The sequence below is a fragment of the Canis aureus genome, chromosome 21 (assembly GCF_053574225.1).
Source record: "Canis aureus isolate CA01 chromosome 21, VMU_Caureus_v.1.0, whole genome shotgun sequence".
NCBI classification, from domain to species: Eukaryota; Metazoa; Chordata; class Mammalia; order Carnivora; family Canidae; genus Canis; species Canis aureus.
This window is the reverse complement of record NC_135631.1, coordinates 45,023,346-45,037,313: the sequence shown is the minus strand read 5'-3', so window position 1 is coordinate 45,037,313 and position 13,968 is coordinate 45,023,346. Positions and strand designations below refer to the sequence as shown.

Below are 13,968 nucleotides of genomic sequence, written 5' to 3'. Positions count from 1 at the left end.
GGGATTATAAGGGAAAGGAGGGAAACTGAGTGGGTAAAAGTTAGAGTGGGAGACAAACCATGAGAGACTCCTAACTCTGGGAAACAAACAAAGGGTTGGGGAAGGGGAGGTGAATGAGGAGATGGGGTAACTGAATGATGGGCACTAAGGCAGGCACTTGATGGGATGAGCATTGAGTGTTATACTATATGTTGGCAAATTGAATTTAAATTTTAAAAATGGGGTTACTAATCTAACAAATGAGAAATATTTTTAAGAAAAAGTGTGTATTCAACAGAAAGTGTTACAAACATGTAAATTGAGGATGAAAGAAATAATATTTTATCTACAGTCCTTTCATCAAATTATATAAATGCCTTTTCCATTTTGGGTTTTCTTTATGTCTCTTTTGTCTAGATACAGAGGCAGGAATGAAATTATCTCAAGCAGAATAGCACACAAAAAAATTCTATTCAACAAAGATGCTTGTCATTTCTATTTCCTGAAAATGTGCTCTGCTACCATTCAGGGAAGGTTGTTAGAAAATCAGCCTCAAATATTCATCTGGAGACCAAGAAGAAGGCAGACTTTCAGGTAGGATCCTGAGAGTCCCCTGCTTTGGGGGCAGAGATTTCTCCACCAGGCAAAGAACAAGCAAGGATGCTGAGGGACACAATGACTGGATTCTGGGAAATCTTCTACTCCCTGCTCAGTATTGGTGTTCCACTTTTCTCCCCATTGCTCTGTGTCCCAGGCACCTAACCCCTGTGGATTACAGTAATGGGAATCTCTGCTCTGGTTTCCAATGGAAAATTGGCCAGTGGAAATTGAAGTTCAAAGAACAATCACCATGTCACCTACAGAAGCATTTCTTCTTGGGCTCTAGATTTCCAAGCCCTTGTTCGTTTCCCAGAGTTAGGTGTCTCTCATGTATTGTCACCCTCACTGAGATTTTCACTCAGTACAGGGTTCTGGGAAAAAAGAAACAAATTCCTCCAGTGGGTAGAGTGTTATAAAATGGAATGGCATCTCTCACCTGCACCTCTTGGTGCCTGAGCATAAACCTCTGGGTATGGGGACAGATGGCACTGTAGGTTGGCCCTGAAGATGCAGGCCCCTTTCAGGGAAAAAACCCTAAGCTCATGCTGCTCCTAATTCCCAGTCTCTTGCTGATGCTTCCATTGGCTGCTCCCAAACAGAAACCAGAGAATAAAGAAAACCATCTGTGCACTCCATGAGGTTCCACTTCCTAATGCCCAGGGGAAGGTAAGAGAGGTAGACTGTCCATCTGGAGGAGCAAAAGAATGAAATTAAGCAGACAGTCAAATAAGTGGGTTGCATTTGCCCCCAAAGTAGTAAAGCAAATTGAAGAGTTGGGAGATTTTGTCTAGTTCCTTTCATTTCACTTTCCACAAAGCCACCAAGGTCCCATCTCTAACAGAACAGGATGTGCCCTTTTCCTTCAGTAACAAAACAGGAAACTGGACACGTGTTAAGAGATTATCATTAACTTCGCGCTTTTCTAGTTGATACACTTAGTAGAAAAAAACCACATAGATTATTTCTAATGCTTTTGTTTTTCAGTTAAATCAGCGATTCTGAGTATTTGTTTAATAATGAAGTAAGTCATCATCACCTAAGTAGAATAGAATAATGAGATCTCTGAGTAGATAAATGATGATAGTGCTTTGTGAACCAGTATTATGATGAATCCAATTCTGTGTTCTTGATGTTCTTTAATACAATACACAAGGGTACAGTAGTAAAACAATTCTAACTCTTATTAAAACAAAGTAGAGAAATGAATGCCACTTTCATAATATCAACTAAAACCCAGCCTGTCACATTTGTAGAATTGATCTATCTTTTCTCTCCTTCCCACATGGAGACAGCTGCTGTTCATGGTGAGCTGCTCATGGGGACTTTTATCTTCATCTTTATCCTTTTTCTCTAAGTTTCTTCTAGGAAGATCTTTATCCACATGCCCTGAGACGTTCCTTGAATCACATGTCATTCCTCTATATCTCACTGTCCTGACCTATCAAATGAAAACTACAAGCCTCCATATCATGTGATTGAAAGGTGAAGATTGAAAAGGTGAAGAACATTTAGGGAAAAAAATCTATCAATAAAAAGTACTCATTAAATATTAACTCATTTTTTGGAGGGGGGATCGGAGAGGGAGAGGGAGAGAGAATATCTCATGCAAGATCCACACCCAGCAGAAGCCTGATGTGGGGCTCAATCTTTGTGATGATAATAACCTGAGCAGAAATCAAGAGACAGATGCTAACTGGCTGAGGTATCCAGATACCCCAAATATTTGCTCTTCTGAAACTTAATATTTATAGAATATGCAGTATTTTAAACTATTATACTGAGAAAGTATGTTTATAAAGCAAGTTCTGACAAGTAGAGACCATTCTCATTTCCACAGAAATCAAGACTAAACCACAAAACCACTTCTTCACTACAGGACAATACAAGGAACAAGGCACTGTCCCCCACAATGGAGACAGAACAGATAGTGAACATTAAGTGACATAAATCCTTACAATGTGCTCAAGCACAAGTGTAGGACCTGATTTTAGAGAATAAGTAAAATGTCAATAAATTATCCATTGACTTTTCAACATAAGACAGTGAAAAGTCTATTTCTAACCATAGAATCTGCAGTAGGCTTCTGTGGGAATACAATCTCTCCTTGCAACTTTCCTATATGAGCTACTCACCTTAAGGATAAATTCCCCAATGAACATCAACATATTCATTCACTCTGTCCCCTAGTGAAGTCCCCATGGTCTAGTGTTCAACTTTGAGATCTCCTCAGGGGAAAGAGGGATTTACAGGACAGACATACAAGAGATGGAATTCCATGGGATCCTTCAGCCCTTCTCCCACCTCAGTTGGGCTCATGTTCTTTGATGGTCATTTTAACCTACACTGTTCATGACCTTGACTGTTTCTCAGTGGGGGGACCCTTGTTTTCTTGAGCCTGATCAGAACCTTCCTAGTCCCTTATATTTTTTTATGGAAGAAAATTGGAGGCCAAAATCTGAATGGAATACAACAATGGGGAAGACCAACTCTTTCCAAAAGGAATGCGTGGATTCTGCTTCTGAATGCATCTTTGCTACATTACTATTTTGGTTCTCAAAATATCTTTGCTAAATGCATTTTCTCATGTCATGTATGGAAGAGCAGTTTACTTTGTACTATCGTGTCTTCAGATAACAGTCCTCAGGAGACAGAAGTGATATCAGCTTTTCAATATGAGACTTAGAAAAGTAAGTAAAAAGTTTAATGTTAGAATAATGGAAAGAGGTAAACAATTTATGCTGCATTCAAAAGATAGAATACTATAAAACCATTAAAAATGGCCTTTTAAGATCGGGTAATAAAAGTGAAAATGTTTGCCTCAGAAACAAAAAAATTATATAAAGTTCATGCCATACATTATATCTCAAATACATAAATGTCTCTCTTGGTGAGAGAAAGAAACTGAAATGAAATATTTAAGTTTTAAGATAACATATTGCCGGACATGATGGGTTTTCTTCCTTATTCACTTATTGATTTTATACATTTAAAATAAAAGTAAGAACAATAATTTTTACAAAGAAAATATTATTTCAGAAGGTCATTTTTCTTCTTTTTCAATAATAATAAAAATGTAACTTGAAAACTTTAGAAAGATATAATATTGTTATGCACAAAATCTAATTTATTATCTTTTATCAGGTGCATAAACTTTTCCCTCCTTTTTCTAATAATAAATTTATTTTTTATTGGTGTTCAATTTTCCAACATACAGAATAACACCCAGTGCTCATCCCGTCAAGTGCCCCCCTCAGTGGTACAATGGAATATTACTCAGCCACTAGAAATGACAAATACCCACCATTTGCTTCAGTGCGGATGGAACTGGAGAGTATTATGCTGAGTGAAATAAGTCAATCGGAGAAGGACACACATTATATGGTCTCATTCATTTGGGGAATATAAATAATAGTGAAAGGGATTGGAAGGAAAGGGAGTAGAAATGGGTAGGTGCATAAACTTTATGTTCATTCTCAGACTGATAATGTAACTTTCTCAATTTTGAAAAATATTTCTTTCAGCAATTATAGATATAGAAATTGAGTCAAGGAGACATTAAATGCTTCACCCCATATCCAAAGGGGTATGAATCATAGGAGGTGCTGAATTTCATAGGGCATTAATAATAATATTCATGAAAAGTTGGTAAGGCCCTGATAAATTTTCAATATATGAAGTTAACTAAGTGGGTTAAATAGTAAAGGAGGATGTTTAATTATATGTAGTCATGAAAAATACTATTCTCATATGTTATTTAAAGACCTGGAATATTGCTCACAAGAATGATTTGACCAAAAGAGGAGAATATATGTCAGATATGTAAATCTCACTTAAAGACATATATTTACATATAAAATGCCAAGAATCCCAATTCTAGTTACAAATACATAGAGAAAATTCAAAATCAAAGTAAAAGATAGTTGTCTTGCGTTGTAATTTTTATACCTCATTTAGCTCAGATTTTCTTTAGGATCTACTGGTACTTATATGTGTTCTCATATGTATTGACTCTGTGTTTTTGCATGAGTCACTTCTCTGGGCTACATTCCTTATTTGTGAAATGAAGATTAAACATAACAGGTATCACATGAGACTGCAGAGAGGAGTAAATAAAATTGTACAATAAAACATTTAGAACTTTGCCTGACAAATAACAAGTCCAAATTTCTCATTAGTTGTCTAGTAATTATAAAGTGAATCATTACATAATACACATAACATTGCTTTGAAAGTGATCCTGCTGGTGACATCATGCTCATGAGACAGTTGCAAGACCAGGATGAATAGAAGTTCATTTCCAGAGACTGCTCTGACCCATGTATCCCCAGCAGTTGTGGTCTAGTTCCTTTTTGGAGGGACATGGATGATAAATCAAATTTGATTTCTCTGAGTCCTAATCTGCCTGGTGACATCTCAATCTACTTTAAAAAAACACAAAAAACGCCAGTCCTTATGTACATGGCGTATTCAATAGTGTCAATGAGATATTTCAGGGTCTGATTGTTGTTCTATTGTGCTGTGTGACAGAAGAGTAAGGTCAGGTTTCCCATCTGAGTCCTGAATAACAGCAAATCAGAGACAGTTAGACATACAGGCTGAATCCAGCAGAACTGTCCGCATGTTACTGAGCAGTGTTTCTGTAGTATGGGATTCCTGCATGGGAATGTCTGAGTCCGTATGAAAAACATAATCTGCCTCATACAAGACAGACACATTTACCAGGAGTTTCTTTCCAGATTAAGAATCCTTTTACCCTATGTGCCCAGCAGTCATGGGGCACACAACTGCTCACATCTGTGACAGATAATAAAGAACCCTAGGGAATTGTCTAAGCCACCACTTCTTCTAAGAACCCCGAACCAGTCCCACCCTCCTGCTGTCCTGACAAGTCTTAACAGGCACCTCTCTTCTTACCTTATTGCTGGGGAGTCTGCCAGGCAAACTGGATGCCACTTCTGGAAGCAGTCATCTTCTCAACCCTTCGGTCTTGTGAGTTGTCCCCCAGGCACTTCAGTCTACAGAAGAGACTCAAGAAATTTTTTCTTATTGCCTCTTTCCATATCATTTGTTCTTGGGAATTTCTCATCATTGCTTGCAGTTGCCCTTGGGCAGATAAAGATGGAATAACCTGAAATATCATTTTCTAGAGCAAGAGATGAGCATGCCCACGTATCATGCAAGGTTTTCTCTGAGGACATTAACAAAGGAGCTGTTCACTGGGACCGACAGCAGATCAGGGATAGAATATCTAACATTTGTCTCAACAAAGCTTCCTTATGGTCCCTTAAGTGGGAAGAACAACAAGCTTCCACTTCAACCTTGACAATAAATGTGTTAAGGAAACAAGATGAGGCCATATGTTACTGTGCCTACTGGATTGGGACCCACAGTATTAGAGTCGCCAATAAAAGCTGCTCAAAAACCACCTTCAGATGTGGCACACCCACATTCCACTCAATATGGGCAACCACAGAGACTGCACAGCTGGGTGTGCAGCCTGAGGTTCTCCCTCTGCAGTATTTCCTGGGCTTTACAGGAAGACATTGAAGATCTTGTCACACAGTGAGTTCCATGGGATATCAGCAATTATGGTACAAATTAAAGTAGTTTGAATTGATTTCCCACTAAATTAGGCCATCTGGGACCTCTGAAAACATAGAGTGAACAGTTCAAAGAAAATCCATTTGTCTGTTAATGCACTGAGGAAAGAGATTTCTAGTACCTGAATAGTTAAAAATGAAGACAAGAAAGGGAATATGCAGTTTACATGAATATTTCTTATTATTACTCTGTAATTTTATTCATGACCTTTGCAGTTTTTCAGAGGTAGGATGATCAGTCAAACATAAAAATTCCATGCATTGCCATCTTGTTGCCATACTGAAGGAATGTACAGATTATTTTATCCCTAAGTAAATTGTAGCTAATTGGGATAATGGAGAAACCAAGATAGAAATCCTGTAGGTCAAAGCAGTACCTGCCTCCATTTGCAGAGTCAAAATAGAACAAAAGAACACTACTTCACCGGAACAAGACCCTTAGCATATCAGGTGGCTGCAACTTAGTAGATATGCTGCTAAGACCTTGTTCTTCAGGGTTCTGCAAAGAAAACTAAAAAACCTGAATGAGGTTCAGTTGGTTAAAAGAAGGATCATATATGCTCCCTTTATCTGTAAAGAAAAGATGATAAAGGTCTTTCATGAAGTAATAAAATTAAAAATCATGATTGAGAATAAAATTCTGTAATTAGTACCTGGATAGTCACCAATTTTCAACAAATAGTGAGACACACAAGTAATGTGTGAAATTATAAAATTTCTCCCCTCACCTCCTTAGAGTCAACTCTCAAATGTTGAGGTAAGTTCTTTATTTCAGAAAAACTCCATACTTTTGGTAACTCGATATCTGACCACATAATCACCATGCATACAGTTTAACTCTGGTTCCTGAGATCATGACAACACCCTCATTCTGTTTCTCATTCTAAGAATCACATGGTGCTATCAAGTGCAGTGGTTCTATGAAAGCAGAATGAATTCTTGCCACAGGCAAGTCAGAATCTTCTCATTGGGCAAATGAAGTTTCATGTGTCCCACACCCTGTCCATCCTGATTCTTATGTGGGGTGGGTCCCAACAGGAGCAAACCTTAGGGCCTGGATCTCAACAGGGCCTCACCTGTCCCCTAATACATCTACAGACACAAAGATAGGAAGATCCCTGAATGAAATACGGAATCAGAGAACAATGAATCCTCTAAGAAATAAGTGAATGAAAAGAAGGATTTAAACTTCTCACAGTATTTTACACAGATTATTTTATTTAATCCTTAAAAAGCAATGCAGAATGGATTGAATTGGCCACATGGAGAGATGGAGCCACCCTGACTTTTCAACACATGACAGCCATGAAACACTACAGTGATGAGCAGTATGGAAAGGGTTACATTATCTGTGTGGCTTAGAAGTGAAAGGATACTATGTAGCCATTAAAACCTCTTTTGGAAGAATTATATATAAAATTCATAAATTTAGTGACAGCCAGAGAAAATTTCTTCAGATTTGGGCCTTGGTGGGCACTTCTAAGATGTGAATATTAAACTCTGATGGCCAGAACATGTCTCCCCAAGAGAGGGCTTGATCAAGATGTAGGTCCAACAGTGGAATCAGTATTTCTAGCACACCTGTATCCAAGAATTTTTGGTTTTACATTTATTAATGAGATTACTTATATAACAATGTAAACATAACATTATATATATATATATGACACTCAAATTATAACATATTTGTATTTTCCCATCTAATATTATAACTACTTTGTAACTCCCTGAAAAAAAAGAAAAAGCTACAATCAACCTTAATGTTGAGAATAGTTACCATAGAACAGGGGGTCTGCAAATTCTGTCCATGCCAGGCAAGCCCCAGTTTTATAAATAAAGTTTTATTGAAACACAGCCTTGACCATATACTTACAAATTGCTTGTAGCTGGTTTGCATTTCAAAGAAGTGCTAAGTAGTTGTATCAGACACACACAAAGCCCAAAATGTTGACCATTTGGCCCTCTAAAGAACATGTTTGACAATTAATGCCTTAGCATGATATACTGTGACTGATAGTTATTTTCATTTTATGTTTACCTATTTCTCAGTGTGTTGTCAATGGTCCTTTATTACATATCAATCCTCTCCATACTAACTGTCTTACTCTGAATAAATTACTTAACATTCTTTGATTCATTTTCCTCATTTGAAAAATGAAAAATACAATTTTATTTACCTTAAAGGACTGTTGAGAGGAGGAACTTAAATAATACATATAAAATTCTTACAAGGGCTTGGAGTCTCCTGCTCACTATATTGAGGCTTCGTATTGCTTATATGGGTTATTATGTCATATTTGAACATAATATGACAAAATGTGAAACAAAACTCAGAACTTATTCTTTTCTTTGTTTATTTTAAATAATAGAAATACGTGAAAATGGAAAACTTATCCTTTCACACATTTTTAGTAGAATACCTGTTGACAATCCTGGAATGTAGCCATGCATATTATTTCCTAACTGTCTATGACTGGTTTTGTGCTACAATGGCTGATGTGAGGATTCACAACAGAGACATTAGGGCCCAAAGCCTAAATATTTATTATCTGACCCTACAGAAAAAAATTGGACAGCCTGTCCTATGCAAAATAGTTAGAGAATGAGTTTGCATTTATAGCTAAAATTCAAGATGTAATAAGAGAAATTATTGATAAAGTTTACTCTGTGAAAATGAAAACGAAATTTGCATGGCAAAAGCAGCATAAATTAAATGACACATGGCAAACCATGAGGAAATATTTACAACCTGCTTAGCACATAATGGTCAACTATGCCTAATATAAAAATACATTTAAAAAATGGATGTAGGGGATCCCTGGGTGGCTCAGTGGTTTGGCGCCTGCCTTCAGCCAAGGGCGTGATCCTGGAGTCCCAGGATCGAGTCCCATGTCGGGCTCCCTGCATGGAGCCTGCTTCTCCCTCTGCCTGTGTTTCTGCCTCTGTCTCCCTCTCTCTGTCTCTCATGAATAAATAAATAAAATCTTTAAAAAATAGAAGTAAAACATTTCAATTATCCTATAGGAAAATGGCAAAAAACATCAAATTCAATTCATGAAAAACATACAAATAGCTATTAAATTTATACAAGTTGATGAACTTCACTTATAATAACATAAATTTCTATTAAAACTGCTGAGGTACCATTCTCACTCCTAAGCCTGGCAAGAATATAAGTTTGATAATACTCTCTGTTGGCAATGCTGTGAAAGAAAACAGGCACTCCCACCAACAGTGTAAGAGGGTTCCCTTTTCTCCGCATCCTCTCCAACATTTGTTGTTTCCTGCCTTGTTAATTTTCCCCATTCTCACTGGTGTGAGGTGGTATCTCATTGTAGTTTTGATTTGTATTTCCCTGATGGCAAGTGATGCAGAGCATTTTCTCATATGCATGTTGGCCAACTGGTGCAGCCACTCTGGAAAACTGTGTGGAGGTTCCTCAAACAGTTAAAAATATACCTGCTCTATGACCCAGCAATTGCACTGTTGGGGATTTACCCCAAAGATACAGATGCAATGAAACGCCGGGACACCTGCACCCCGATGTTTCTAGCAGCAATGGCCACGATAGCCAAACTGTGGAAGGAGCCTCGGTGTCCAACAAAAGATGAATGGATAAAGAAGATGTGGTTTATGTATACAATGGAATATTACTCAGCTATTAGAAATGACAAATACCCACCATTTGCTTCAACGTGGATGGAACTGGAGGGTATTATGCTGAGTGAAGTAAGTCAATCGGAGAAGGACAAACATTATATGTTCTCATTCATTTGGGGAATATAAATAATAGTGAAAGGGAAAATAAGGGAAGGGAGAAGAAATGTGTGGGAAATATCAGAAAGGGAGACAGAACGTAAAGACTGCTAACTCTGAGAAACGAACTAGGGGTGGTAGAAGGGGAGGAGGGCGGGGGGTGGGAGTGAATGGGTTACGGGCACTGGGTGTTATTCTGTATGTTAGTAAATTGAACACCAATAAAAAAAAAATAAAAATAAAAAAAAAAAAAAGAAAACAGGCACTCATATATTTCTGGTTAGTATGCAAAACACAACCATTTCATGGGGGTATTTGGAAATATCTAATGAGAGTTCATATGCATTTACTTATCAAGCTAGCAAAAACACTTTCAGAAATTTACTCTGAAGGCATAATTTCAACACTTTGAAAGTATATATGCACAAAGGTATTCATTGGGTAACAGCAAAATGTGAAATTACATAAATGTCCAGACATAGGAGATGGGTTTAATAAATGATGGCACTTGACACAATGGAGGACTATCCACTATAAAATAGATATGAGATACAAAATCAACTGTAAATTATATATCAACCAAACACAATTGGAAATTAAATTGTAAAAATAGTACTATTTACAATAGCAACAATAGCAATATCAAAAACAAATAGCATACTTCGTGAAAAATTTATCCAGTAATATGAAGAATTTGTATGCCGAAAACAATACAACTTTAATGACAGAAGCTGAAGAAGAACTAAATAAATGGAGAGGTATACCATGTTCATAGATGGAAGATTCCATATATTTAAGATGTCAAAAGTTCCTCAGAAGGGTAAGTAGATTCAATGTAATCCCAGGAAGACTTTTCATAGAAATCAGTAAACTGTTGCAAAATTCATAGGGTAAGGAACAGGACATACCACTGACAAACCAGTTTGAAAAGAGTATTAACACTTACTGTTAAGCTTTTATGATCACGACAGTGGAATATTGGTGAATTTATGGATGCATAGATAACAGGTAAAGAATTAAAAAGTAGGAAAACACAGAAGTGGCTAACTAATTTCTAACATGGTGCCAAAGAAATCCAGTGAACAGAGAATAGACTTTTCAACAAAAGGTATTGGAACTATTGTTCCTGTATGTGAAAAACAAAACAATACCAGAACAACACTATCGATACCAAACACCATATACATAAACTAATTAAGAACACTTTCTAAGTTATAAATATATAATTAAAAAAATAAAACTCCCAGATGAAAATACAAATCTATATCACCTTTGGTTAGACATAGAGTACTCGTATAGGACACCAAAAGCAAGATCTTAAATGAAATATTTGATAAAATGCACTTTCTCAAAATTAGCATTTCTGCTAAGACTAAAAAAGAAAAAGAAAAATGGAAAATGGAAAGAAGATGGAAGGAAAAGTCACAGGTTAGAAGAAAATATTTCCAAAAGGCAAAGTAGGGAAAAGACTGGTGTTTAGAGTATTGAGAGAAATATTATAACTCAATAATAGGAAAGAAAATTAACAAGGCAGGAAACCACAACTGTTGGAGAGGATGCAGATAAAAGGGAATCCTCTTACACTGTTGGTGGGAATGTGAACTGGTGCAGCCACTCTGGAAAACTGTGTGGAGGTTCCTCAAAGAGTTAAAAATAGACCTGCCCTACAACTCAGCAATTGCACTGTTGGGGATTTACCCCAAAGATACAGATGCAATGAAACGCCGGGACACCTGCACCCTGATGTTTCTAGCAGCAATATCCACAATAGCCAAACTGTGGAAGGAGCCTCAGTGTCCATCGAAAGATGAATGGATAAAGAAGATGTGGTTTATGTATACAATGGAATATTACTCAGCTATTAGAAATGACAAATACCCACCATTTTCTTCAACGTGGATAGAACTGGAGGGTATTATGCTGAGTGAAATGAGTCAATCGGAGAAGGACAAACATATGGTCTCATTCATTTGGGGAATACAGATAATAGTGAAAGGGAATAGAAGGAAAGTGAGAAGAAATGGGTAGGAAATATCAGAAAGGGAGACAGAACATGGAAGACTCCTAACTCTGGGAAACGAACTAGGGGTGGTGGAAGGGGAGGAGGTCGGGGGGGGTGGGGTGAATGGGTGACGGGCATTGAGGGGGGCACTTGATGGGATGAGCACTGGGTGTTATTCTGTATGTTGGCAAATTGAACACCAATATAAAATAAATTTATTATTAAAAAAAGAAAAGAAACCTAATTAAAAATGGGAAAGACAAATAGTAGAATTTAGGCAGCAGTTACCTGAAATTTAATACCCTTCTGTTTTTTGTAGGATTTTAATATAAGGAAAATATAAAAACAAACAAACAAAAAAGGAAGAGGACCTGCATGTCCTCTTTTATAGAGGTGGAGAGATGGAGAGAGCTGGAAATGGCACTGCTGCCATTTTACAATAGTATCCCAAAGAGCAGGAATGAAACGTAACACTTTGAGTCCATCAGAGAACTCAAGTTGTAGGGTGTGTGATTGTACAAAAACTGGAGGCAGACAAGCACTTGTAGGGGAAAAACAGGAGGTGAGCATTTGCTCACCTTGCACAGACCTTGTCAAACACATTCATCTGGTCACAGATGAAAGTTGAATTTGTTAACTAAATAATAAGAGCTCAGTTGACTAGTGGGAGAGTGAGAACCCTTGGGACCATATCAATCATATTTCCTAGCACCTTTTAATCATCTTCTCCATGAGCCCCACAAAATTCTTGCGGTTAAAATAAGGAACAATCAAGAGGGAGCTTCCCCCTTGGTACTGCAGAAGAACAACACCTACCACTAAAATCCACCCAGACCTCATCTACCCCATTGCTACTGTAAGAAAAAGTGACTTCATTGCAAGGAAAGGTGCTGGTGGAATCTCACTGCAGCTGAGGGAAGGCAAAGGTGGGGACCACTGAGATTTTGCAAGGAACATCTCCCCTATGTCCAAAAGTAACAAGGTTTCCCTCTGCAGAAGGATGGGCATGAAAACCATGGCCTGGAGTAGGTGGGAGAGGGAGACAAGTATTGAACATATTCCACCTCTGAAAAGGGGGCAGGAATACTTGTGAAGGCCACATCCTTAGGACATATTTTCATTATATCTGCTTAAAATAGAGACGTAATTAATATATCAGATAATGTCTCTTTCCCTGGCCTTTCACCATCACACCAGCAAACCCTGAATAAAATAATAGGGGATAATAGTTAAAGAGCTTCAAGAGGCAGACTTCCTCTGGGGAGCAGAAAAAAGAGAAGACTCAATGACAACTAAGGAGACAAAGACAAAGTAGAACTAGAGCATTAAATTTCAACCCTGATAACATTGCAACAACAAACTTCTAATCCAGTCTAACTCCTGACTACTTAATCCAAGCCCAAGTGACCCAAGGTCACTTTCTCTTCTATCCTTATCTCTTTTTTTTTTAATTTATTTTTTATTGGTGTTCAATTTACTAACATACAGAATAACACCCAGTGCCCGTCACCCATTCACTCCCACCCCCCGCCCTCCTCCCCTTCTACCACCCCTAGTTCGTTTCCCAGAGTTAGCAGTTTACGTTCTGTCTCCCTTTCTGATATTTCCCACACATTTCTTCTCCCTTCCCTTATATTCCCTTTCACTATTATTTTTATTCCCCAAATGAATGAGAACATATAATGTTTGTCCTTCTCCGACTGACTTACTTCACTCAGCATAATACCCTCCAGTTCCATCCACGTTGAAGCAAATGGTGGGTATTTGTCATTTCTAATAGCTGAGTAATATTCCATTGTATACATAAAATGGACGCATTCCTGGAAAGCCACAAACTACCAAAACTGGAACAGGAAGAAATAGAAAACCTGAACAGGCCAATAACCAGGGAGGAAATTGAAGCAGTCATCAAAAACCTCCCAAGACACAAGAGTCCAGGGCCAGATGGCTTCCCAGGGGAATTTTATCAAACGTTTAAAGAAGAAATCATACCTATTCTCCTAAAGCTGTTTGGAAAGATAGAAAGAGATG

At 37.6% G+C, this 13,968-nt stretch overlaps 1 long non-coding RNA gene and 1 gene segment (V, D, J or C); one reads left to right on the top strand and one right to left on the bottom strand.

Moving 5' to 3' along the window:
* The window catches only part of LOC144293020 (uncharacterized), a 75,372-nt gene extending 69,428 nt beyond the window's left edge, over positions 1–5,944 (bottom strand). Inside the window, exon 1 of one of the 4 annotated variants that reach the window (XR_013360462.1) lies at positions 5,494–5,944. This is a non-coding gene — a long non-coding RNA (uncharacterized LOC144293020). The remainder of the gene's footprint in view (positions 1–5,493) is intronic. The other 3 variants (XR_013360460.1, XR_013360459.1, XR_013360461.1) reach the window with 3 other exon arrangements.
* The window catches only part of LOC144293017 (T-cell receptor gamma chain C region 5/10-13-like), a 43,964-nt gene that overhangs the window by 3,814 nt on the left and 26,182 nt on the right, over positions 1–13,968 (top strand). Inside the window, 1 exon segment of the C gene segment in view lies at positions 1,426–1,428. Coding sequence covers positions 1,426–1,428 — 3 coding nt within the window.